The 27,500-nt window shown below is 52.0% G+C and overlaps 1 protein-coding gene across 1 annotated transcript in view; it reads left to right on the plus strand.

Annotated features, from left to right (window-relative positions):
• tll1 (tolloid-like 1) overlaps window positions 1-27,500 on the plus strand; it is a 447,864-nt gene that overhangs the window by 120,787 nt on the left and 299,577 nt on the right. The window contains exon 5 of the mRNA XM_065004503.1: window positions 26,044-26,301. Within this exon, the coding sequence (XP_064860575.1) occupies window positions 26,044-26,301 (258 nt within the window). The remainder of the gene's footprint in view (window positions 1-26,043; window positions 26,302-27,500) is intronic.

A 27,500-nucleotide genomic window follows, 5' to 3' on the forward strand; every position in this document is an offset into this window, starting at 1 on the left:
AGGGTTAGGTTGCAGGGGTTTGGAGACATTGCATATTAGGGCCAGGGTTAGGTTTCAGGGGTTTGGAGACATATCAGGGCCAGGGTCAGGTTGCAGTGGGTTTGGAGACATATCAGGGCCAGGGTTAGGTTGCAGGGGTTTGGAGACATATCAGGGCCAGGGTTAGGTTGCAGGGGTTTGGAGACATTGTATATCAGGGCCAGGGTCAGGTTGCAGGGGTTTGGAGACATTGCATATCAGGGCCAGGGTCAGGTTGCAGGGGTTTGGAGACATATCAGGGCCAGGGTTAGGTTGCAGGGGGTTTGGAGACATATCAGGGCCAGGGTTAGGTTTCAGGGGTTTGGAGACATTAGGGCCAGGGTTGCAGGAGGTTTGGAGACATTAGGGCCAGGGTTAGGTTGCAGGGGTTTGGAGACATTGCATATCAGGGCCAGGGTTAGGTTGCAGTGGGTTTGGAGACATTGCATATCAGGGCCAGGGTTAGGTTGCAGGGGTTTGGAGACATATCAGGGCCAGGGTTAGGTTGCAGGGGTTTGGAGACATATCAGGGCCAGGGTTAGGTTGCAGGGGTTTGGAGACATTGCATATCAGGGCCAGGGTTAGGTTGCAGGGGGTTTGGAGACATATCAGGGCCAGGGTTAGGTTGCAGGGGGTTTGGAGACATATCAGGGCCAGGGTTAGGTTGCAGGGGGTTTGGAGACATATCAGGGCCAGGGTCAGGTTGCAGGGGGTTTGGAGACATTGTATATCAGGGCCAGGGTTAGGTTGCAGGGGGTTTGTAGACATTGCATATCAGGGCCAGGGTTAGGTTGCAGGGGGTTTGGAGACATTGTATATCAGGGCCAGTGTTAGGTTGCAGGGGGTTTGGAGACATATCAGGGCCAGGGTCAGGTCGCAGGGGGTTTGGAGACATATCAGGGCCAGGGTTAGGTTGCAGGGGGTTTGGAGACATATCAGGGCCAGGGTTAGGTTGCAGGGGGTTGGGAGACATTGTATATCAGGGCCAGGGTCAGGTTGCAGGGGGTTTGGAGACATATCAGGGCCAGGGTTAGGTTGCAGGGGGTTGGGAGACATTGTATATCAGGGCCAGGGTTAGGTTGCAAGGGGTTTGGAGACATTAGGGCCAGGGTTAGGTTGCAGGGGGTTTGGAGACATTAGGGCCAGGGTTAGGTTGCAGGGGGTTTGGAGACATTGTATATCAGGGCCAGGGTTAGGTTGCAGGGGGTTTGGAGACATTGCATATTAGGGCCAGGGTTAGGTTACAGGGGGTTTGGAGACATATCAGGGCCAGGGTTAGGTTACAGGGGGTTTGGAGACATATCAGGGCCAGGGTTAGGTTGCAGGGGGTTTGGAGACATATCAGGGCCAGGGTTAGGTTGCAGGGGGTTTGGAGACATTGTATATCAGGGCCAGGGTTAGGTTACAGGGGTTTTGGAGACATATCAGGGCCAGGGTCAGGTTGCAGGGGGTTTGGAGACATATCAGGGCCAGGGTTAGGTTGCAGGGGGTTTGGAGACATTGCATATCAGGGCCAGGGTCAGGTTGCAGGGGGTTTGGAGACATATCAGGGCCAGGGTTAGGTTGCAGGGGTTTGGAGACATTGCATATTAGGGCCAGGGTTAGGTTTCAGGGGGTTTGGAGACATATCAGGGCCAGGGTCAGGTTGCAGGGGGTTTGGAGACATATCAGGGCCAGGGTTAGGTTGCAGGGGGTTTGGAGACATTGCATATTAGGGCCAGGGTTAGGTTTCAGGGGGTTTGGAGACATATCAGGGCCAGGGTCAGGTTGCAGTGGGTTTGGAGACATATCAGGGCCAGGGTTAGGTTGCAGGGGGTTTGGAGACATATCAGGGCCAGGGTTAGGTTGCAGGGGGTTTGGAGACATTGTATATCAGGGCCAGGGTCAGGTTGCAGGGGGTTTGGAGACATTGCATATCAGGGCCAGGGTCAGGTTGCAGGGGGTTTGGAGACATATCAGGGCCAGGGTTAGGTTGCAGGGGGTTTGGAGACATATCAGGGCCAGGGTTAGGTTTCAGGGGGTTTGGAGACATTAGGGCCAGGGTTGCAGGAGGTTTGGAGACATTAGGGCCAGGGTTAGGTTGCAGGGGGTTTGGAGACATTGCATATCAGGGCCAGGGTTAGGTTGCAGTGGGTTTGGAGACATTGCATATCAGGGCCAGGGTTAGGTTGCAGGGGGTTTGGAGACATATCAGGGTTAGGTTGCAGGGGGGTTGGAGATATATCATGGTTAGGTTGCAGGGGGTTTGGAGACATTAGGGCCAGGGTTAGGTTGCAGGGGGTTTGGAGACATATCAGGGCCAGGGTTAGGTTGCAGGGGGTTTGGAGACATTGTATATCAGGGCCAGGGTTAGGTTGCAGGGGGTTTGGAGACATTGCTTATCAGGGCCAGGGTTTGGTTGCAGGGGTTTGGAGACATTGCATATCAGGGCCAGGGTTAGGTTGCAGGGGGTTTGGAGACATATCAGGGCCAGGGTTAGGTTGCAGGGTGTTTGGAGACATATCAGGGCCAGGGTTAGGTTGCAGGGGGTTTGGAGACATATCAGGGCCAGGGTTAGGTTGCAGGGGGTTTGGAGACATATCAGGGCCGGGGTTAGGTTGCAGGGGGTTTGGAGACATATCAGGGCCAGGGTCAGGTTGCAGGGGGTTTGGAGACATTGCATATTGGGGCCAGGGTCAGGTTGCAGGGGGTTTGGAGACATATCAGGGCCAGGGTTAGGTTGCAGGGTGTTTGGAGACATTGCATATCAGGGCCAGGGTTAGGTTGCAGGGAGTTTGGAGACATATCAGGGCCAGGGATAGGTTGCAGGGGTTTGGAGACATTGCATATCAGGGCCAGGGTTAGGTTACAGGGGTTTGGAGACATTGCATATCAGGGCCAGGGTTAGGTTGCAGGGGTTTGGAGACATATCAGGGCCAGGGTCAGGTTGCAGGGGGTTTGGAGACATTGTATATCAGGGCCAGGGTTAGGTTGCAGGGGTTTGGAGACATATCAGGGCCAGGGTTAGGTTGCAGGGGTTTGGAGACATTGCATATCAGGGCCAGGGTTAGGTTACAGGGGTTTGGAGACATATCAGGGCCAGGGTTAGGTTGCAGGGGTTTGGAGACATATCAGGGCCAGGGTTAGGTTGCAGGGGTTTGGAGACATTGCATATCAGGGCCAGGGTTAGGTTTCAGGGGTTTGGAGACATTGCATATCAGGGCCAGGGTCAGGTTACAGGGGTTTGGAGACATATCTGGGCCAGGGTCAGGTTGCAGTGGGTTTGGAGACATATCAGGGCCAGGGTTAGGTTGCAGGGGTTTGGAGACATATCAGGGCCAGGGTTAGGTTGCAGGGGTTTGGAGACATTGCATATCAGGGCCAGGGTTAGGTTGCAAGGGGTTTGGAGACATATCAGGGCCAGGGTCAGGTTGCAGGGGTTTGGAGACATATCAGGGCCAGGGTTAGGTTGCAGGGGTTTGGAGACATTGCATACCAGGGCCAGGGTTAGGTTACAGGGGGTTTGGAGACATTAGGGCCAGGGTTGCAGGGGGTTTGGAGACATTAGGGCCAGGGTTAGGTTGCAGGGGGTTTGGAGACATTGCACATCAGGGCCAGGGTTAGGTTGCAGTGGGTTTGGAGACATTGCATATCAGGGCCAGGGTTAGGTTGCAGGGGGTTTTGAGACATATCAGGGTTATGTTGCAGGGGGGTTGGAGACATTGCATATCAGGGCCAGGGTTAGGTTGCAGGGGGTTTGGAGACATATCAGGGTTAGGTTGCAGGGGGGTTGGAGATATATCATGGTTAGGTTGCAGTGTGTTTGGAGACATATCAGGGCCAGGGTTAGGTTGCAGGGGGTTTGGAGACATTGTATATCAGGGCCAGGGTTAGGTTGCAGGGGGTTTGGAGACATTGCATATCAGGGCCAGGGTTAGGTTGCAGGGGGTTTGGAGACATATCAGGGACAGGGTTAGGTTGCAGGGTGTTTGGAGACATACCAGGGCCAGGGTTAGGTTGCAGGGGGTTTGGAGACATATCAGGGCCAGGGTTAGGTTGCAGGGTGTTTGGAGACATTGCATATCAGGGCCAGGGTTAGGTTGCAGGGGGTTTGGAGACATTGTATATCAGGGCCAGGGTCAGGTTGCAGGGGGTTTGGAGACATATCAGGGCCAGGGTTAGGTTGCAGGGGGTTTGGATACATTGTATATCAGGGCCAGGGTCAGGTTGCAGGGGGTTTGGAGACATATCAGGGCCAGGGTTAGGTTGCAGGGGGTTTGGAGACATTGCATATCAGGGCCAGGGTTAGGTTGCAGGGGGTTTGGAGACATATCAGGGCCAGGGTTAGGTTGCAGGGGGTTTGAAGACATTGCATATCAGGGCCAGGGTCAGGTTGCAGGGGGTTTGGAGACATATCAGGGCCAGGGTTAGATTGCAGGGGGTTTGGAGACATTGCATATCAGGGCCAGGGTTAGGTTGCAGGGGGTTTGGAGACATATCAGGGCCAGGGTTAGGTTGCAGGGGGTTTGGAGACATATCATATCAGGGCCAGGGTTAGGTTGCAGGGGGTTTGGAGACATTGCATATCAGGGCCAGGGTTAGGTTACAGGGGGTTTGGAGACATTGCATATCAGGGCCAGGGTTAGGTTGCAAGGGGTTTGGAGACATATCAGGGCCAGGGTCAGGTTGCAGGGGGTTTGGAGACATATCAGGGCCAGGGTTAGGTTGCAGGGGGTTTGGAGACATTGCATATCAGGGCCAGGGTTAGGTTGCAGGGAGTTTGGAGACATATCAGGGCCAGGGATAGGTTGCAGGGGGTTTGGAGACATTGTATATCAGGGCCAGGGTTTGGTTGCAGGGGTTTGGAGACATTGCATATCAGGGCCAGGGTTAGGTTGCAGGGGTTTGGAGACATATCAGGGCCAGGGTCAGGTTGCAGGGGTTTGGAGACATTGCATATCAGGGCCAGGGTTAGGTTGCAGGGGTTTGGAGACATATCAGGGCCAGGGTTAGGTTGCAGGGGTTTGGAGACATTGCATATCAGGGCCAGGGTCAGGTTGCAGGGGTTTGGAGACATATCAGGGCCAGGGTTAGGTTCCAGGGGGTTTGGAGACATTGCATATCAGGGCCAGGGTTAGGTTGCAGGGGTTTGGAGACATATCAGGGCCAGGGTTAGGTTGCAGGGGTTTGGAGACATATCATATCAGGGCCAGGGTTAGGTTGCAGGGGGTTTGGAGACATTGCATATCAGGGCCAGGGTTAGGTTGCAGGGGTTTGGAGACATTGCATATCAGGGCCAGGGTTAGGTTGCAGGGGTTTGGAGACATTGCATATCAGGGCCAGGGTTAGGTTGCAGGGGTTTGGAGACATATCAGGGCCAGGGTCAGGTTGCAGGGGTTTGGAGACATTGTATATCAGGGCCAGGGTCAGGTTGCAGGGGTTTGGAGACATATCAGGGCCAGGGTTAGGTTGCAGGGGTTTGGAGACATTGCATATCAGGGCCAGGGTTAGGTTGCAGGGGTTTGGAGACATATCAGGGCCAGGGTTAGGTTGCAGGGGGTTTGGAGATATTGCATATCAGGGCCAGGGTCAGGTTGCAGGGGTTTGGAGACATATCAGGGCCAGGGTTAGGTTGCAGGGGTTTGGAGACATTGCATATCAGGGCCAGGGTTAGGTTGCAGGGGTTTGGAGACATATCAGGGCCAGGGTTAGGTTGCAGGGGGTTTGGAGACATATCATATCAGGGCCAGGGTTAGGTTGCAGGGGTTTGGAGACATTGCATATCAGGGCCAGGGTTAGGTTGCAGGGGTTTGGAGACATATCAGGGCCAGGGTTAGGTTGCAGGGGTCTGGAGACATATCAGGGCCAGGGTTAGGTTGCAGGGGTTTGGAGACATATCAGGGCCAGGGTTAGGTTGCAGGGGTTTGGAGACATTGCATATCAGGGCCAGGGTTAGGTTGCAAGGGGTTTGGAGACATATCAGGGCCAGGGTCAGGTTGCAGGGGTTTGGAGACATATCAGGGCCAGGGTTAGGTTGCAGGGGTTTGGAGACATTGCATATCAGGGCCAGGGTTACGTTGCAGGGAGTTTGGAGATATATCAGGGCCAGGGATAGGTTGCAGGGGTTTGGAGACATTGTATATCAGGGCCAGGGTTTGGTTGCAGGGGTTTAGAGACATTGCATATCAGGGCCAGGGTTAGGTTGCAGGGGTTTGGAGACATATCAGGGCCAGGGTCAGGTTGCAGGGGTTTGGAGACATTGTATATCAGGGCCAGGGTTAGGTTGCAGGGGTTTGGAGACATTGCATATCAGGGCCAGGGTTAGGTTGCAGGGGTTTGGAGACATATCAGGGCCAGGGTTAGGTTGCAGGGGTTTGGAGACATTGCATATCAGGGCCAGGGTTAGGTTGCAGGGGTTTGGAGACATATCAGGGCCAGGGTTAGGTTGCAGGGGTTTGGAGACATATCATATCAGGGCCAGGGTTAGGTTGCAGGGGGTTTGGAGACATTGCATATCAGGGCCAGGGTTAGGTTGCAGGGGTTTGGAGACATATCAGGGCCAGGGTTAGGTTGCAGGGGTCTGGAGACATATCAGGGCCAGGGTTAGGTTGCAGGGGGTTTGGAGACATATCATATCAGGGCCAGGGTTAGGTTGCAGGGGGTTTGGAGACATTGCATATCAGGGCCAGGGTTAGGTTGCAGGGGGTTTGGAGACATATCAGGGCCAGGGTTAGGTTGCAGGGGGTCTGGAGACATATCAGGGCCAGGGTTAGGTTGCAGGGGGTTTGGAGACATATCAGGGCCAGGGTTAGGTTGCAGGGGGTTTGGAGACATTGCATATCAGGGCCAGGGTTAGGTTGCAAGGGGTTTGGAGACATATCAGGGCCAGGGTCATATTGCAGGGGGTTTGGAGACATATCAGGGCCAGGGTTAGGTTGCAGGGGGTTTGGAGACATTGCATATCAGGGCCAGGGTTAGGTTGCAGGGAGTTTGGAGACATATCAGGGCCAGGGATAGGTTGCAGGGGGTTTGGAGACATTGTATATCAGGGCCAGGGTTTGGTTGCAGGGGGTTTAGAGACATTGCATATCAGGGCCAGGGTTAGGTTGCAGGGGTTTGGAGACATATCAGGGCCAGGGTCAGGTTGCAGGGGTTTGGAGACATTGTATATCAGGGCCAGGGTTAGGTTGCAGGGGGTTTGGAGACATTGCATATCAGGGCCAGGGTTAGGTTGCAGGGGTTTGGAGACATATCAGGGCCAGGGTTAGGTTGCAGGGGTTTGGAGACATTGCATATCAGGGCCAGGGTCAGGTTGCAGGGGTTTGGAGACATATCAGGGCCAGGGTTAGGTTGCAGGGGGTTTGGAGACATTGCATATCAGGGCCAGGGTTAGGTTGCAGGGGGTTTGGAGACATATCAGGGCCAGGGTTAGGTTGCAGGGGGTTTGGAGACATATCATATCAGGGCCAGGGTTAGGTTGCAGGGGTTTGGAGACATTGCATATCAGGGCCAGGGTTAGGTTGCAGGGGTTTGGAGACATATCAGGGCCAGGGTTAGGTTGCAGGGGGTCTGGAGACATATCAGGGCCAGGGTTAGGTTGCAGGGGGTTTGGAGACATATCATATCAGGGCCAGGGTTAGGTTGCAGGGGGTTTGGAGACATTGCATATCAGGGCCAGGGTTAGGTTGCAGGGGGTTTGGAGACATATCAGGGCCAGGGTTAGGTTGCAGGGGGTCTGGAGACATATCAGGGCCAGGGTTAGGTTGCAGGGGGTTTGGAGACATATCAGGGCCAGGGTTAGGTTGCAGGGGGTTTGGAGACATTGCATATCAGGGCCAGGGTTAGGTTGCAAGGGGTTTGGAGACATATCAGGGCCAGGGTCAGGTTGCAGGGGGTTTGGAGACATATCAGGGCCAGGGTTAGGTTGCAGGGGGTTTGGAGACATTGCATATCAGGGCCAGGGTTAGGTTGCAGGAGTTTGGAGACATATCAGGGCCAGGGATAGGTTGCAGGGGTTTGGAGACATTGTATATCAGGGCCAGGGTTTGGTTGCAGGGGTTTGGAGACATTGCATATCAGGGCCAGGGTTAGGTTGCAGGGGGTTTGGAGACATATCAGGGCCAGGGTCAGGTTGCAGGGGGTTTGGAGACATTGTATATCAGGGCCAGGGTTAGGTTGCAGGGGGTTTGGAGACATTGCATATCAGGGCCAGGGTTAGGTTGCAGGGGGTTTGGAGACATTGCATATCAGGGCCAGGGTTAGGTTGCAGGGGTTTGGAGACATTGCATATCAGGGCCAGGGTTAGGTTGCAGGGGGTTTGGAGACATTGCATATCAGGGCCAGGGTTAGGTTGCAGGGGGTTTGGAGACATATCAGGGCCAGGGTCAGGTTGCAGGGGTTTGGAGACATTGTATATCAGGGCCAGGGTCAGGTTGCAGGGGTTTGGAGACATATCAGGGCCAGGGTTAGGTTGCAGGGGTTTGGAGACATTGCATATCAGGGCCAGGGTTAGGTTGCAGGGGGTTTGGAGACATATCAGGGCCAGGGTTAGGTTGCAGGGGTTTGGAGACATTGCATATCAGGGCCAGGGTCAGGTTGCAGGGGTTTGGAGACATATCAGGGCCAGGGTTAGGTTGCAGGGGGTTTGGAGACATTGCATATCAGGGCCAGGGTTAGGTTGCAGGGGTTTGGAGACATATCAGGGCCAGGGTTAGGTTGCAGGGGTTTGGAGACATATCATATCAGGGCCAGGGTTAGGTTGCAGGGGGTTTGGAGACATTGCATATCAGGGCCAGGGTTAGGTTGCAGGGGTTTGGAGACATATCAGGGCCAGGGTTAGGTTGCAGGGGTCTGGAGACATATCAGGGCCAGGGTTAGGTTGCAGGGGTTTGGAGACATATCAGGGCCAGGGTTAGGTTGCAGGGGGTTTGGAGACATTGCATATCAGGGCCAGGGTTAGGTTGCAAGGGGTTTGGAGACATATCAGGGCCAGGGTCAGGTTGCAGGGGTTTGGAGACATATCAGGGCCAGGGTTAGGTTGCAGGGGTTTGGAGACATTGCATATCAGGGCCAGGGTTAGGTTGCAGGGGTTTGGAGACATATCAGGTCCAGGGTCAGGTTGCAGGGGTTTGGAGACATTGTATATCAGGGCCAGGGTTAGGTTGCAGGGGGTTTGGAGACATTGCATATCAGGACCAGGGTTAGGTTGCAGGGGGTTTGGAGACATATCAGTGCCAGGGTTAGGTTGCAGGGGGTTTGGAGACATTGCATATCAGGGCCAGGGTCAGGTTGCAGGGGGTTTGGAGACATATCAGGGCCAGGGTTAGGTTGCAGGGGGTTTGGAGACATTGCATATCAGGGCCAGGGTTAGGTTGCAGGGGGTTTGGAGACATATCAGGGCCAGGGTTAGGTTGCAGGGGGTTTGGAGACATATCATATCAGGGCCAGGGTTAGGTTGCAGGGGGTTTGGAGACATTGCATATCACATTTACATTACATTTACATTTAAGTCATTTAGCAGACGCTCTTATCCAGAGCGACTTACAAATTGGTGCATTCACCTTATGACCTCCAGTGGAACAGTAGTGCATCTAAATCTTTTCAGGGGAGGGGGTGAGAGGGATTACTTTATCCTATCCTAGGTATTCCTTAAAGAGGTGGGGTTTCAGGTGTCTCCGGAAGGTGGTGATTGACTCCGCTGTCCTGGCGTCGTGAGGGAGTTTGTTCCACCATTGGGGGGCCAGAGCAGCGAACAGTTTTGACTGGGCTGAGCGGGAACTGTACTTCCTCAGTGGTAGGGAGGCGAGCAGGCCAGAGGTGGATGAACGCAGTGCCCTTGTTTGGGTGTAGGGCCTGATCAGAGCCTGGAGGTACTGAGGTGCCGTTCCCCTCACAGCTCCGTAGGCAAGCACCATGGTCTTGTAGCGGATGCGAGCTTCAACTGGAAGCCAGTGGAGGGAGCGGAGGAGCGGGGTGACGTGAGAGAACTTGGGAAGGTTGAACACCAGACGGGCTGCGGCGTTCTGGATGAGTTGTAGGGGTTTAATGGCACAGGCAGGGAGCCCAGCCAACAGCGAGTTGCAGTAATCCAGACGGGAGATGACAAGTGCCTGGATTAGGACCTGCGCCGCTTCCTGTGTGAGGCAGGGTCGTACTCTGCGGATGTTGTAGAGCATGAACCTACAGGAACGGGCCACCGCCTTGATGTTAGTTGAGAACGACAGGGTGTTGTCCAGGATCACGCCAAGGTTCTTAGCGCTCTGGGAGGAGGACACAATGGAGTTGTCAACCGTGATGGCGAGATCATGGAACGGGCAGTCCTTCCCCGGGAGGAAGAGCAGCTCCGTCTTGCCGAGGTTCAGCTTGAGGTGGTGATCCGTCATCCACACGGATATGTCTGCCAGACATGCAGAGATGCGATTCGCCACCTGGTCATCAGAAGGGGAAAGGAGAAGATTAATTGTGTGTCGTCTGCATAGCAATGATAGGAGAGACCATGTGAGGTTATGACAGAGCCAAGTGACTTGGTGTATAGCGAGAATAGGAGAGGGCCTAGAACAGAGCCCTGGGGGACACCAGTGGTGAGAGCACGTGGTGTGGAGACGGATTCTCGCCACGCCACCTGGTAGGAGCGACCTGTCAGGTAGGACGCAATCCAAGCGTGGGCCGCGCCGGAGATGCCCAACTCGGAGAGGGTGGAGAGGAGGATCTGATGGTTCACAGTATCGAAGGCAGCCGATAGGTCTAGAAGGATGAGAGCAGAGGAGAGAGAGTTAGCTTTAGCAGTGCGGAGCGCCTCCGTGATACAGAGAAGAGCAGTCTCAGTTGAATGACTAGTCTTGAAACCTGACTGATTTGGATCAAGAAGGTCATTCTGAGAGAGATAGCGGGAGAGCTGGCCAAGGACGGCACGTTCAAGAGTTTTGGAGAGAAAAGAAAGAAGGGATACTGGTCTGTAGTTGTTGACATCGGAGGGATCGAGTGTAGGTTTTTTCAGAAGGGGTGCAACTCTCGCTCTCTTGAAGACGGAAGGGACGTAGCCAGCGGTCAGGGATGAGTTGATGAGCGAGGTGAGGTAAGGGAGGAGGTCTCCGGAAATGGTCTGGAGAAGAGAGGAGGGGATAGGGTCAAGCGGGCAGGTTGTAGGGCGGCCGGCCGTCACAAGACGCGAGATTTCATCTGGAGAGAGAGGGAGAAAGAGGTCAGAGCACAGGGTAGGGCAGTGTGAGCAGAACCAGCGGTGTCGTTTGACTTAGCAAACGAGGATCGGATGTCGTCGACCTTCTTTTCAAAATGGTTGACGAAGTCATCTGCAGAGAGGAGGAGGGGGAGGGGGAGGAGGATTCAGGAGGGAGGAGAAGGTTGCAAAGAGCTTCCTAGGGTTAGAGGCAGATGCTTGGAATTTAGAGTGGTAGAAAGTGGCTTTAGCAGCAGAGAGAGAAGAGGAAAATGTAGAGAGGAGGGAGTGAAAGGATGTCAGGTCCGCAGGGAGGCGAGTTTTCCTCCATTTCCGCTCGGCTGCCCGGAGCCCTGTTCTGTGAGCTCGCAATGAGTCGTCGAGCCACGGAGCGGGAGGGGAGGACCGAGCCGGCCTGGAGGATAGGGGACATAGAGAGTCAAAGGATGCAGAAAGGGAGGAGAGGAGGGTTGAGGAGGCAGAATCAGGAGATAGGTTGGAGAAGGTTTGAGCAGAGGGAAGAGATGATAGGATGGAAGAGGAGAGAGTAGCGGGGGAGAGAGAGCGAAGGTTGGGACGGCGCGATACCATCCGAGTAGGGGCAGTGTGGGAAGTGTTGGATGAGAGCGAGAGGGAAAAGGATACAAGGTAGTGGTCGGAGACTTGGAGGGAGTTGCAACGAGGTTAGTGGAAGAACAGCATCTAGTAAAGATGAGGTCGAGCGTATTTCCTGCCTTGTGAGTAGGGGGGAAGGTGAGAGGTGAGGTCAAAAGAGGAGAGGAGTGGAAAGAAGGAGGCAGAGAGGAATGAGTCAAAGGTAGGCGTGGGGAGGTTAAAGTCGCCCAGAACTGTGAGAGGTGAGCCGTCCTCAGGAAAGGAGCTTATCAAGGCATCAAGCTCATTGATGAACTCTCCGAGGGAACCTGGAGGGCGATAAATGATAAGGATGTTAAGCTTGAAAGGGCTGGTAACTGTGACAGCATGGAATTCAAAGGAGGCGATAGACAGATGGGTAAGGGAGAAAGAGAGAATGACCACTTGGGAGAGATGAGGATCCCGGTGCCACCACCCCGCTGACCAGAAGCTCTCGGGTGTGCGAGAACACGTGGGCAGACGAAGAGAGAGCAGTAGGAGTAGCAGTGTTGTCTGTGGTGATCCATGTTTCCGTCAGTGCCAAGAAGTCGAGGGACTGGAGGGAGACATAGGCGGAGATGAACTCTGCCTTGTTGGCCGCAGATCGGCAGTTCCAGAGGCTACCGGAGACCTGGAACTCCACGTGGGTCGTGCGCGCTGGGACCACCAGATTAGGGTGGCGCGGCCACGCGGTGTGGAGCGTTTGTATGGTCTGTGCAGAGAGGAGAGAACAGGGATAGACAGACACATAGTTGACAGGCTACACAAGAGGCTACGCTAATGCAAAGGAGATTGGAATGACAAGTGGACTACACGTCACGAGTGTTCAGAGAGTTAAGCTTACGTAGCAAGAATCTTATTGACTAAAATGATTAAAATGATACAGTACTGCTGAAGTAGGCTAGCTGGCAGAGGCTGCGTTGTTGACTAAGTAGGCTAGTTGGCATTGGCTGCGTTGTTGACACTACACTAATCAAGTCGTTCCGTTGAGTGTAATAGTTTCTACTGTGCTGCTATTGGGGCTAGCTGGCTAGCTAGCAGTGTTGATTACGTTACGTTGCGTTAAAAGAACGACAATAGCTGGCTAGTTAACCTAGGAAATCGCTCTAGACTACACAGTACAACGGCTTGATAATCAAGCCGTTGTACTGTAATGAAATGAAATGAAAAATGTGATACTACCTGTGGAGCGAGCGAAATGCGACCAGATTGTTGAGTGCAGAAGTTCTGTTCGGTAGACGCGTTGGCTAGCTGTTGGCTAGCTAGCAGAGTCTCCTATGTTAAGGACGACATAAAACTACACACTCTAAACTACACAATTATCTTGGGTACGAAGACAGCAAAGACAACTATGTAGCTAGCTAACACTACACTAATCAAGTCGTTCAGTTGAGTGTAATAGTTGTGCTGCTAATCGGTAGACGGTGGACTAGCTAACGGTGGACGTTAGCTAGCTGGCTAGCTGCAGGGCAGTGTAGACTGCGTTAGGACGACGAAATACGATAATTACGCAATTATCTATGATACAAAGACGGCTGTGTAGCTAGCTAAGAAGGAATCGCTAAGATTAGACAAATCAAACCGTTGTACTATAATGAAATGTAATGAAATGTAATACTACCTGCGGACCGAGTGCAGATGCGACAGGGCCAGGGTTAGGTTGCAGGGGGTTTGGAGACATATCAGGGCCAGGGTTAGGTTGCAGGGGGTCTGGAGACATATCAGGGCCAGGGTTAGGTTGCAGGGGGTTTGGAGACATATCATATCAGGGCCAGGGTTAGGTTGCAGGGGGTTTGGAGACATTGCATATCAGGGCCAGGGTTAGGTTGCAGGGGGTTTGGAGACATATCAGGGCCAGGGTTAGGTTGCAGGGGTCTGGAGACATATCAGGGCCAGGGTTAGGTTGCAGGGGGTTTGGAGACATATCAGGGCCAGGGTTAGGTTGCAGGGGGTTTGGAGACATTGCATATCAGGGCCAGGGTTAGGTTGCAAGGGGTTTGGAGACATATCAGGGCCAGGGTCAGGTTGCAGGGGTTTGGAGACATATCAGGGCCAGGGTTAGGTTGCAGGGGTTTGGAGACATTGCATATCAGGGCCAGGTTAGGTTGCAGGGAGTTTGGAGACATATCAGGGCCAGGGATAGGTTGCAGGGGTTTGGAGACATTGTATATCAGGGCCAGGGTTTGGTTGCAGGGGGTTTGGAGACATTGCATATCAGGGCCAGGGTTAGGTTGCAGGGGTTTGGAGACATATCAGGGCCAGGGTCAGGTTGCAGGGGTTTGGAGACATTGTATATCAGGGCCAGGGTTAGGTTGCAGGGGTTTGGAGACATTGCATATCAGGGCCAGGGTTAGGTTGCAGGGGTTTGGAGACATTGCATATCAGGGCCAGGGTTAGGTTGCAGGGGTTTGGAGACATTGCATATCAGGGCCAGGGTTAGGTTGCAGGGGTTTGGAGACATTGCATATCAGGGCCAGGGTTAGGTTGCAGGGGGTTTGGAGACATATCAGGGCCAGGGTCAGGTTGCAGGGGTTTGGAGACATTGCATATCAGGGCCAGGGTTAGGTTGCAGGGGTTTGGAGACATATCAGAGCCAGGGTTAGGTTGCAGGGGTTTGGAGACATATCAGGGCCAGGGTTAGGTTGCAGGGGGTTTGGAGACATTGCATATCAGGGCCAGGGTTAGGTTGCAGGGGGTTTGGAGACATATCAGGGCCAGGGTTAGGTTGCAGGGGGTTTGGAGACATTGCATATCAGGGCCAGGGTTAGGTTGCAGGGGGTTTGGAGACATATCAGGGCCAGGGTTAGGTTGCAGGGGGTTTGGAGACATTGCATATCAGGGCCAGGGTTAGGTTGCAGTGGGTTTGGAGACATATCATGGCCAGGGTTAGGTTGCAGGGGGTTTGGAGACATTGCATATCAGGGCCAGGGTTAGGTTGCAAGGGATTTGGAGACATATCAGGGCCAGGGTCAGGTTGCAGGGGGTTTGGAGACATATCAGGGCCAGGGTTAGGTTGCAGGGGGTTTGGAGACATTGCATATCAGGGCCAGGGTTAGGTTGCAGGGAGTTTGGAGACATATCAGGGCCAGGGATAGGTTGCAGGGGGTTTGGAGACATTGTATATCAGGGCCAGGGTTTGGTTGCAGGGGGTTTGGAGACATTGCATATCAGGGCCAGGGTTAGGTTGCAGGGGGTTTGGAGACATATCAGGGCCAGGGTCAGGTTGCAGGGGGTTTGGAGACATTGTATATCAGGGCCAGGGTTAGGTTGCAGGGGGTTTGGAGACATTGCATATCAGGGCCAGGGTTAGGTTGCAGGGGTTTGGAGACATTGCATATCAGGGCCAGGGTTAGGTTGCAGGGGGTTTGGAGACATTGCATATCAGGGCCAGGGTTAGGTTGCAGGGGGTTTGGAGACATTGCATATCAGGGCCAGGGTTAGGTTGCAGGGGGTTTGGAGACATATCAGGGCCAGGGTCAGGTTGCAGGGGGTTTGGAGACATTGTATATCAGGGCCAGGGTTAGGTTGCAGGGGGTTTGGAGACATTGCATATCAGGGCCAGGGTTAGGTTGCAGGGGTTTGGAGACATATCAGGGCCAGGGTTAGGTTGCAGGGGTTTGGAGACATATCAGGGCCAGGGTTAGGTTGCAGGGGGTTTGGAAACATTGCATATCAGGGCCAGGGTTAGGTTGCAGGGGTTTGGAGACATATCAGGGCCAGGGTTAGGTTGCAGGGGTTTGGAGACATTGCATATCAGGGCCAGGGTTAGGTTGCAGGGGTTTGGAGACATATCAGGGCCAGGGTTAGGTTGCAGGGGGTTTGGAGACATTGCATATCAGGGCCAGGGTTAGGTTGCAGGGGTTTGGAGACATATCAGGGCCAGGGTTGGGTTGCAGGGGGTTTGGAGACATATCAGGGCCAGGGTTAAGTTGCAGGGGGTTGGAGACATATCAGGGCCAGGGTTAAGTTGCAGGGGTTTGGAGACATATCAGGGCCAGGGTTAGGTTGCAGGGGGTTTGGAGACATATCAGGGCCAGGGTTAGGTTGCAGGGGGTTTGGAGACATATCAGGGCCAGGGTTAGGTTGCAGGGGTTTGGAGACATATCAGGGCCAGGGTTGGGTTGCAGGAGGTTTGGAGACATATCAGGGCCAGGGTTAGGTTGCAGGGGGTTTGGAGACATATCAGGGCCAGGGTTAGGTTGCAGGGGTTTGGAGACATATCAGGGCCAGGGTTGGGTTGCAGGGGTTTGGAGACATATCAGGGCCAGGGTTAGGTTGCAGGGGTTTGGAGACATATCAGGGCCAGGGTTAGGTTGCAGGGGTTTGGAGACATATCAGGGCCAGGGTTAGGTTGCAGGGGTTTGGAGACATTGCATATCAGGGCCAGGGTTAGGTTGCAGGGGGTTTGGAGACATATCAGGGCCAGGGTCAGGTTGCAGGGGGTTTGGAGACATTGTATATCAGGGCCAGGGTTAGGTTGCAGGGGTTTGGAGACATTGCATATCAGGGCCAGGGTTAGGTTGCAGGGGTTTGGAGACATATCAGGGCCAGGGTTAGGTTGCAGGGGTTTGGAGACATATCAGGGCCAGGGTTAGGTTGCAGGGGTTTGGAAACATTGCATATCAGGGCCAGGGTTAGGTTGCAGGGGTTTGGAGACATATCAGGGCCAGGGTTAGGTTGCAGGGGTTTGGAGACATTGCATATCAGGGCCAGGGTTAGGTTGCAGGGGGTTTGGAGACATATCAGGGCCAGGGTTAGGTTGCAGGGGGTTTGGAGACATTGCATATCAGGGCCAGGGTTAGGTTGCAGGGGGTTTGGAGACATATCAGGGCCAGGGTTGGGTTGCAGGGGGTTTGGAGACATATCAGGGCCAGGGTTAAGTTGCAGGGGGTTGGAGACATATCAGGGCCAGGGTTAAGTTGCAGGGGTTTGGAGACATATCAGGGCCAGGGTTAGGTTGCAGGGGGTTTGGAGACATATCAGGGCCAGGGTTAGGTTGCAGGGGTTTGGAGACATATCAGGGCCAGGGTTAGGTTGCAGGGGGTTTGGAGACATATCAGGGCCAGGGTTGGGTTGCAGGAGGTTTGGAGACATATCAGGGCCAGGGTTAGGTTGCAGGGGTTTGGAGACATATCAGGGCCAGGGTTAGGTTGCAGGGGTTTGGAGACATATCAGGGCCAGGGTTGGGTTGCAGGGGTTTGGAGACATATCAGGGCCAGGGTTAGGTTGCAGGGGTTTGGAGACATATCAGGGCCAGGGTTAGGTTGCAGGGGGTTTGGAGACATATCAGGGCCAGGGTTAGGTTGCAGGGGGTTTGGAGACATTGCATATCAGGGCCAGGGTTAGGTTGCAGGGGGTTTGGAGACATATCAGGGCCAGGGTTAGGTTGCAGGGGTTTGGAGACATTGCATATCAGGGCCAGGGTTATGTTGCAGGGGTTTGGAGACATATCAGGGCCAGGGTTAGGTAGCAGGGGTTTGGAGACATATCAGGGCCAGGGTTAGGTTGCAGGGGTTTGGAGACATATCAGGCCAGGGTTGGGTTGCAGGGGTTTGGAGACATATCAGGGCCAGGGTTAGTTGCAGGGGTTTGGAGACATATCAGGGCCAGGGTTAAGTTGCAGGGTTTGGAGACATATCAGGGCCAGGGTTAGGTTGCAGGGGTTTGGAGACATATCAGGGCCAGGGTTAGGTTGCAGGGGTTTGGAGACATATCAGGGCCAGGGTTAGGTTGCAGGGGGTTTGGAGACATTGCATATCAGGGCCAGGGTTAGGTTGCAGGGGTTTGGAGACATATCAGGGCCAGGGTTAGGTTGCAGGGGTTTGGAGACATTGTATATCAGGGCCAGGGTTAGGTTGCAGGGGGTTTGGAGACACATATCAGGGCCAGGGTTAGGTTGCAGGGTTTGGAGACATATCAGGGCCAGGGTTAGGTTGCAGGGGTTTGGAGACATATCAGGGCCAGGGTTAGGTTGCAGGGGTTTGGAGACATTGCATATCAGGGCCAGGGTTAGGTTGCAGGGGGTTTGGAGACATATCAGGGCCAGGGTTAGGTTGCAGGGGTTTGGAGACATTGCATATCAGGGCCAGGGTTAGGTTGCAGGGGTTTGGAGACATATCAGGGCCAGGGTTAGGTTGCAGGGGGTTTGGAGACATTGCATATCAGGGCCAGGGTTAGGTTGCAGGGGGTTTGGAGACATATCAGGGCCAGGGTTGGGTTGCAGGGGGTTTGGAGACATATCAGGGCCAGGGTTAAGTTGCAGGGGTTTGGAGACATATCAGGGCCAGGTTTAAGTTGCAGGGGTTTGGAGACATATCAGGGCCAGGGTTAGGTTGCAGGGGGTTTGGAGACATATCAGGGCCAGGGTTAGGTTGCAGGGGGTTTGGAGACATATCAGGGCCAGGGTTAGGTTGCAGGGGGTTTGGAGACATATCAGGGCCAGGGTTGGGTTGCAGGAGGTTTGGAGACATATCAGGGCCAGGGTTAGGTTGCAGGGGGTTTGGAGACATATCAGGGCCAGGGTTAGGTTGCAGGGGTTTGGAGACATATCAGGGCCAGGGTTGGGGTGCAGATGGTTTGGAGACATATCAGGGCCAGGGTTAGGTTGCAGGGGGTTTGGAGACATATCAGGGCCAGGGTTAGGTTGCAGGGGGTTTGAAGACATATCAGGGCCAGGGTTAGGTTGCAGGGGGTTTGGAGACATTGCATATCAGGGCCAGGGTTAGGTTGCAGGGGGTTTGGAGACATATCAGGGCCAGGGTTAGGTTGCAGGGGGTTTGGAGACATTGCATATCAGGGCCAGGGTTGGGTTGCAGGGGGTTTGGAGACATATCAGGGCCAGGGTTGGGTTGCAGGGGGTTTGGAGACATATCAGGGCCAGGGTTAAGTTGCAGGGGTGTGGAGACATATCAGGGCCAGGGTTAAGTTGCAGGGGTTTGGAGACATATCAGGGCCAGGGTTAGGTTGCAGGGGGTTTGGAGACATATCAGGGCCAGGGTTAGGTTGCAGGGGGTTTGGAGACATTGCATATCAGGGCCAGGGTTAGGTTGCAGGGGGTTTGGAGACATATCAGGGCCAGGGTTAGGTTGCAGGGGGTTTGGAGACATTGTATATCAGGGCCAGGGTTAGGTTGCAGGGGGTTTGGAGACATTGCATATCAGGGCCAGGGTTAGGTTGCAGGGGGTTTGGAGACATATCAGGGCCAGGGTTAAGTTGCAGGGGTGTGGAGACATATCAGGGCCAGGGTTAAGTTGCAGGGGTTTGGAGACATATCAGGGCCAGGGTTAGGTTGCAGGGGGTTTGGAGACATATCAGGGCCAGGGTTAGGTTGCAGGGGGTTTGGAGACATATCAGGGCCAGGGTTAGGTTGCAGGGGTTTGGAGACATATCAGGGCCAGGGTTGGGTTGCAGGAGGTTTGGAGACATATCAGGGCCAGGGTTAGGTTGCAGGGGGTTTGGAGACATATCAGGGCCAGGGTTAGGTTGCAGTGGGTTTGGAGACATATCAGGGCCAGGGTTGGGTTGCAGGGGGTTTGGAGACATGTCAGGGCCAGGGTTAGGTTGCAGGGGGTTTGGAGACATATCAGGGCCAGGGTTAGGTTGCAGGGGGTTTGGAGACATATCAGGGCCAGGGTTGGGTTGCAGGGGGTTTGGAGACATATCAGGGCCAGGGTTAGGTTGCAGGGGTTTGGAGACATATCAGGGCCAGGGTTAGGTTGCAGGGGTTTGGAGACATATCAGGGCCAGGGTCAGGTTGCAGGGGGTTTGGAGACATATCAGGGCCAGGGTTAGGTTGCAGGGGGTTTGGAGACATTGCATATCAGGGCCAGGGTTGGGTTGCAGGGGGTTTGGAGACATATCAGGGCCAGGGTTAGGTTGCAGGGGGTTTGGAGACATATCAGGGCCAGGGTTAGGTTGCAGGGGTTTGGAGACATATCAGGGCCAGGGTCAGGTTGCAGGGGTTTGGAGACATATCAGGGCCAGGGTTAGGTTGCAGGGGGTTTGGAGACATTGCATATCAGGGCCAGGGTTAGGTTGCAAGGGGTTTGGAGACATATCAGGGCCAGGGTCAGGTTGCAGGGGGTTTGGAGACATATCAGGGCCAGGGTTAGGTTGCAGGGGGTTTGGAGACATTGCATATCAGGGCCAGGGTTAGGTTGCAGGGAGTTTGGAGACATATCAGGGCCAGGGATAGGTTGCAGGGGGTTTGGAGACATTGTATATCAGGGCCAGGGTTTGGTTGCAGGGGGTTTGGAGACATTGCATATCAGGGCCAGGGTTAGGTTGCAGGGGGTTTGGAGACATATCAGGGCCAGGGTCAGGTTGCAGGGGGTTTGGAGACATTGTATATCAGGGCCAGGGTTAGGTTGCAGGGGGTTTGGAGACATTGCATATCAGGGCCAGGGTTAGGTTGCAGGGGGTTTGGAGACATATCAGGGCCAGGGTTAGGTTGCAGGGGTTTGGAGACATTGCATATCAGGGCCACGGTCAGGTTGCAGGGGTTTGGAGACATATCAGGGCCAGGGTTAGGTTGCAGGGGTTTGGAGACATTGCATATCAGGGCCAGGGTTAGGTTGCAGGGGGTTTGGAGACATATCAGGGCCAGGGTTAGGTTGCAGGGGGTTTGGAGACATATCATATCAGGGCCAGGGTTAGGTTGCAGGGGGTTTGGAGACATTGCATATCATGGCCAGGGTTAGGTTGCAGGGGGTTTGGAGACATTGCATATCAGGGCCAGGGTTAGGTTGCAGGGGGTTTGGAGACATTGCATATCAGGGCCAGGGTTAGGTTGCAGGGGGTTTGGAGACATTGCATATCAGGGCCAGGGTTAGGTTGCAGGGGGTTTGGAGACATATCAGGGCCAGGGTCAGGTTGCAGGGGGTTTGGAGACATTGTATATCAGGGCCAGGGTTAGGTTGCAGGGGGTTTGGAGACATTGCATATCAGGGCCAGGGTTAGGTTGCAGGGGGTTTGGAGACATATCAGGGCCAGGGTTAGGTTGCAGGGGGTTTGGAGACATATCAGGGCCAGGGTTAGGTTGCAGGGGGTTTGGAGACATTGCATATCAGGGCCAGGGTTAGGTTGCAGGGGGTTTGGAGACATATCAGGGCCAGGGTTAGGTTGCAGGGGGTTTGGAGACATTGCATATCAGGGCCAGGGTTAGGTTGCAGGGGGTTTGGAGACATATCAGGGCCAGGGTTGGGTTGCAGGGGGTTTGGAGACATATCAGGGCCAGGGTTAAGTTGCAGGGGTTTGGAGACATATCAGGGCCAGGGTTAAGTTGCAGGGGTTTGGAGACATATCAGGGCCAGGGTTAGGTTGCAGGGGGTTTGGAGACATATCAGGGCCAGGGTTAGGTTGCAGGGGGTTTGGAGACATATCAGGGCCAGGGTTAGGTTGCAGGAGGTTTGGAGACATATCAGGGCCAGGGTTAGGTTGCAGGGGGTTTGGAGACATATCAGGGCCAGGGTTAGGTTGCAGGGGGTTTGGAGACATATCAGGGCCAGGGTTGGGTTGCAGGGGGTTTGGAGACATTGCATATCAGGGCCAGGGTTAGGTTGCAGGGGGTGTGGAGACATATCAGGGCCAGGGTTAGGTTGCAGGGGGTTTGGAGACATATCAGGGCCAGGGTTAGGTTGCAGGGGGTTTGGAGACATATCAGGGCCAGGGTTAGGTTGCAGGGGTTTGGAGACATATCAGGGCCAGGGTTAGGGTGCAGGGGTTTGGAGACATATCAGGACCAGGGTTAGGTTGCAGGGGGTTTGGAGACATATCAGGGCCAGGGTTAGGTTGCACGTTACCTGATATCAACAAAAGATGAATAACTAGGCACCTTGGTTTCATAACCTTGCACGGCTTCCCTTTTTTAAGAGACCTACCGCAAACGAATTCTACAAGTGAGTTTCCCGACAATACAAAACAGTCATTTAAAACCATTAGACCTTGTTAGTGACACAAGTTCGTACTGTTCACATCATGCCACAAATACATTCGCACTTGGACGAGTGGACGGAGTGAAAAAGAGCGAGTTCCCGCAGACAAAATGTTTCATGGATGGGAGAGCACATTGTCAGATGTTCTCACCCAGCGACAATGTTAGTTTCCTCCAGAGTTCAGTAAAGAAATACCACTGAAAATGGTCATTTTCTCTGAGAGATGTAAGAAATAGAGGCCAAGGAAAGGGGAGAGAGGGACAGTGTGTATGTATGAGTCATGTGAGTGTGTGAGTAGATTGGGTGTGGAGGTCGATTGAGAGAACCGGTTGGGGATTGTTGAGCTGCCGCTGACAGCCAGGTGGAGAGGCAGCAAGTTGGACCAGACACTCTGCAGAGGGAAGAGGAGCAGGTTGGACCAGACACTCTGCAGAGGGAAGAGGAGCAGGTTGGACCAGACACTCTGCAGAGGGAAGAGGAGCAGGTTGGACCAGACACTCTGCAGAGGGAAGAGGAGCAGGTTGGACCAGACACTCTGCAGAGGGAAGAGGAGCAGGTTGGACCAGACACTCTGCAGAGGGAAGAGGAGCAGGTTGGACCAGACACTCTGCAGAGGGAAGAGGAGCAGGTTGGACCAGACACTCTGCAGAGGGAAGAGGAGCAGGTTGGACCAGACACTCTGCAGAGGGAAGAGGAGCAGGTTGGACCAGACACTCTGCAGAGGGAAGAGGAGCAGGTTGGACCAGACACTCTACAGAGGGAAGAGGAGCAGGTTGGACCAGACACTCTGCAGAGGGAAGAGGAGCAGGTTGGACCAGACACTCTGCAGAGGGAAGAGGAGCAGGTTGGACCAGACACTCTGCAGAGGGAAGAGGAGCAGGTTGGACCAGACACTCTACAGAGGGAAGAGGAGCAGGTTGGACCTGACACTCTGCAGAGGGAAGAGGAGCAGGTTGGACCAGACACTCTGCAGAGGGAAGAGGAGCAGGTTGGACCAGACACTCTACAGAGGGAAGAGGAGCAGGTTGGACCTGACACTCTGCAGAGGGAAGAGGAGCAGGTTGGACCAGACACTCTGCAGAGGGAAGAGGAGCAGGTTGGACCAGACACTCTGGGTTCTGAGGACAGAACCCAGGCCAGCCAGAGAGAGGGTTCCTTTAGTAAACTTCAACTAAAGGAGTGCAAATAGCGAGATTTTTTTTTTACCGAGTTGAGGGAGACCCGCGATCTTTACACCAGCAAAACAAAAATAGTTTACACTACACAACAATGAAATTGTGGATTTGTTCCACCATAAATGAATAGGTTATTAGTAGATTAAAATCTACTAGTCACAGACTTGACATGCTACAACGTCAAGGATAACAAAGTACAGGAGACAACGTAGCAATGGCTTAGAGACAAGTCTCTGAATGTCCTTGATGAAACTCCCTCACGACGCCAGGACAGCGGAGTCAATCACCACCTTCCGGAGACACCTGAAACCCCACCTCTTTAAGGAATACCTAGGATAGGATAAAGTAATCCCTCTCACCCCCCCCTTAAAAGATTTAGATGCACTACTGTTCCACTGGATGTCATAAGGTGAATGCACCAATTTGTAAGTCGCTCTGGATAAGAGCGTCTGCTAAATGACTTAAATGTAAATGTAATGAAAACCTGCTCCAGAGCTCAGGACCTCAGACTGCGGAAAAGGTTCACCTTCCACCAGGACAACAACCCTAAGCACACAGCCAAGACAAGGTAGGAGTGGCTTAGGGACACGTCTCTGAATGTCCTTGATGAAAACCTGCTCCAGACCTCAGGACCTCAGACTGGGGAAAAGGTTCACCTTCCAACAGGAACCCTAAGCACACAGCCAAGACAAGGTAGGAGTGGCTTCGGGACAAGTATCTGAATGTCCTTGAGTGGCCCAGCCAGAGCCCGGACTTGAACCCGATCGAATATCAGAGGAGAGACCTGAAAATAGCTGTGCAGCGACGCTCCCCATCCAACCTCACAGAGCTTGAGAAGATCTGCAGAGAAGAATGGGAGAAACTCCCCAAATACAGGTGTGCCAAGCTAGTAGCGTCAAACCCAAGAAGACTCAAGGCTGTTATCGCCTCCAAACGTGCTACTGAGTAAAGGGTCTGAATACTGATGTAAATGTCATAAATCCAGGTTTTAATTATTATGTTTTGCAAACATGTCAAAGAAACTTTTGCTTTCATTATGGGGTATTTTGTACAGATTGATATAGGAGAAAAAAGTGTTTACACAGATGTAGTATTAATAAATATTATATTATTACATACTTTACACAGATGTAGTATTAGTATATATATATATATTAGATTATTATAGTCTTTACACAGATGTAGTATTAATAAACATGATATAATTACAGTCTTTACACAGATGTAGTATTAGTATATATATATATATATATATCCTCCTCCCAGAGCGCTAAGAACCTTGGCGTGATCCTGGACAACACCCTGTCGTTCTCAACTAACATCAAGGCGGTGGCCCGTTCCTGTAGGTTCATGCTCTACAACATCCGCAGAGTACGACCCTGCCTCACACAGGAAGCGGCGCAGGTCCTAATCCAGGCACTTGTCATCTCCCGTCTGGATTACTGCAACTCGCTGTTGGCTGGGCTCCCTGCCTGTGCCATTAAACCCCTACAACTCATCCAGAACGCCGCAGCCCGTATGGTGTTCAACCTTCCCAAGTTCTCTCACGTCACCCCGCTCCTCCGCTCTCTCCACTGGCTTCCAGTTGAAGCTCGCATCCGCTACAAGACCATGGTGCTTGCCTACGGAGCTGTGAGGGGAACGGCACCTCAGTACCTCCAGGCTCTGATCAGGCCCTACACCCAAACAAGGGCACTGCGTTCATCCACCTCTGGCCTGCTCGCCTCCCTACCACTGAGGAAGTACAGTTCCCGCTCAGCCCAGTCAAAACTGTTCGCTGCTCTGGCCCCCCAATGGTGGAACAAACTCCCTCACGACGCCAGGACAGCGGAGTCAATCACCACCTTCCGGAGACACCTGAAACCCCACCTCTTTCAGGAATACCTAGGATAGGATAAAGTAATCCTTCTCACCCCCCTTAAAAGATTTAGATGCACTATTGTAAAGTGGCTGTTCCACTGGATGTCTTAAGGTGAACGCACCAATTTGTAAGTCGCTCTGGATAAGAGCGTCTGCTAAATGACTTAAATGTAAATGTAATATATATATTAGATTATTATAGTCTTTACACAGATGTAGTATTAGTATATATATATATATTAGATTATTATAGTCTTTACACAGATGTAGTATTAGTATATATATATATATTAGATTATTATAGTCTTTACACAGATGTAGTATTAATACATATTATATTATTACATACTTTACACAGATGAAGTATTAGTATATATATATATATATTAGATTATTATAGTCTTTACACATATGTGGTATTAATAAATATGATATTGTAGTAGTCTTTACACAGAAGTAGTATTAATAAATATTATATTTTTAAATACTTTACACAGCTGTAGTATTAATATATATATATATATATATTATAGTCTTTACACAGATGTAGTATTAATACATATTATATTGTTGTAGTCTTTACACAGATGAAGTATTAATAAATAGTATATTGTTATAGATTTTACACAGGTGTAGTATTAGTATATATATATATATGTGGTATTAATAAATATAATAAATAAATATGATATTGCTGTAGTCTTTACACAGCTGTAGTATTAATTCATCTTATATTTTTAAATACTTTACACAGTTGTAGAATTAATTAGTATTATATTATTAAATACTTTACACAGCTGTAGTATTAATATATACTATATTATTATAGTCTTTACATATGTGTAGTATTAGTATATATATATTATAGTATTATAGTCTTTACACAGCTGTAGTATTAATTCATATTCTATTATTAAATACTTTACACAGTTGTAGTATTAATTAGTATTATTAAATACTTTACACCGCTGTAGTATTAATATATACTATATTATTATAGTCTTTACAAAGCTGTAGTATTCATATATTATACTATTATAGTATTTACAGAAATGTAGTATTAATATATATATATTATTATAGTCTTTACACAGCTGTAGTATTAATGTATATTATACTATTGTAATCCTTACACAACCGATAGCTTGACTCTGATACCTCCTCTCCTCTCCTCTCCTCTCCTCTCCTCTCCTCTCCTCTCCTCTCCTCTCCTCTCCTCTCCTCTCCTCTCCTCTCCTCTCCTCTCCTCTCCTCTCCTCTCCTCCTCCAGACTATAGGCCTATGAACTCCAGTCAAGAATCAGCCTCCGGTCCCAGGACCCAGACTGGGAAAACAGCTGCTGGAAGGACTGGGAAGGCTGGGAAAGCCGTAAAGAGTGGGAATACTGTGAAGTCGGCTAGATTTGGGAAAACAGAGAATGCCTGGAGTGTTGTTGTGAAGAATCGTGTTCCCAGAGCAGCAACCTCCCGAGCTGAGAGGATCTGGCCAGGGGGAGTCATACCTTACATCATAGGAGGAAACTTCACCGGTGAGTATATATGATGGATCTGGCCAGGAGGACTCATACCTTACCTCATAGGAGGAAACTAGACTGGTGATTATGTATGATCGATCTGGCCAGGAGGACTCATACCTTACCTCATAGGAGGAAACTAGACTGGTGAGTATATATGATGAATCTGGCCAGGAGGACTCATACCTTACCTCATAGGAGGAAACTAGACTGGTGAGTATATATGATGAATCTGGCCAGGAGGACTCATACCTTACCTCATAGGAGGAAACTACACTGGTCAGTATGTATGATGGATCTGGCCAGGAGGACTCATACCTTACCTCATAGGAGGAAACTACCCTGATCAGTATGTATGATGGATCTGGAAAGGAGGACTCATACCTTACCTCAAAGGAGGAAACTAGACTGGTGAGTATATATGATGAATCTGGCCAGGAGGACTCATACCTTACCTCATAGGAGGAAACTAGACTGGTGAGAAGATATGATGGATCTGGCCAGGAGGACTCATACCTTACCTCATAGGAGGAAACTACACTGGTCAGTATGTATGATGGATCTGGCCAGGAGGACTCATACCTTACCTCATAGAAGGGAACTACACTGGTCAGTATGTATGATGGATCTGGCCAGGAGGACTCATACCTTACCTCATAGGAGGAAACTACACTGTTCAGTATGTATGATGGTATGATGGATCTGGCCAGGAGGACTCATACCTTACCTCATAGGAGGAAACTAGACTGGTGAGTATGTATGATGGATCTGGCCAGGAGGACTCATACCTTACCTCATAGGAGGAAACTAGACTGGTGATTATGTATGATCGATCTGGCCAGGAGGACTCATACCTTACCTCATAGGAGGAAACTACACTGGTCAGTATGTATGATGGTATGATAGATCTGGCCAGGAGGACTCGTACCTTACCTCATAGAAGGGAACTACACTGGTCAGTATGTATGATGGTATGATAGATCTGGCCAGGAGGACTCGTACCTTACCTCATAGAAGGGAACTACACTGGTCAGTATGTATGATGGATCTGGCCAGGAGGACTCATACCTTAACTCAAAGGAGGAAACTACACTGGTCAGTATGTATGATGGATCTGGCCAGGAGGACTCATACCTTACCTCATAGGAGGAAACTACACTGTTCAGTATGTACTGTGGATCTGGCCAGGAGGACTCATACCTTACCTCATAGAA

This window comes from Oncorhynchus nerka, linkage group LG18 (assembly GCF_034236695.1).
Source record: "Oncorhynchus nerka isolate Pitt River linkage group LG18, Oner_Uvic_2.0, whole genome shotgun sequence".
Classification (NCBI taxonomy): domain Eukaryota; kingdom Metazoa; phylum Chordata; class Actinopteri; order Salmoniformes; family Salmonidae; genus Oncorhynchus; species Oncorhynchus nerka.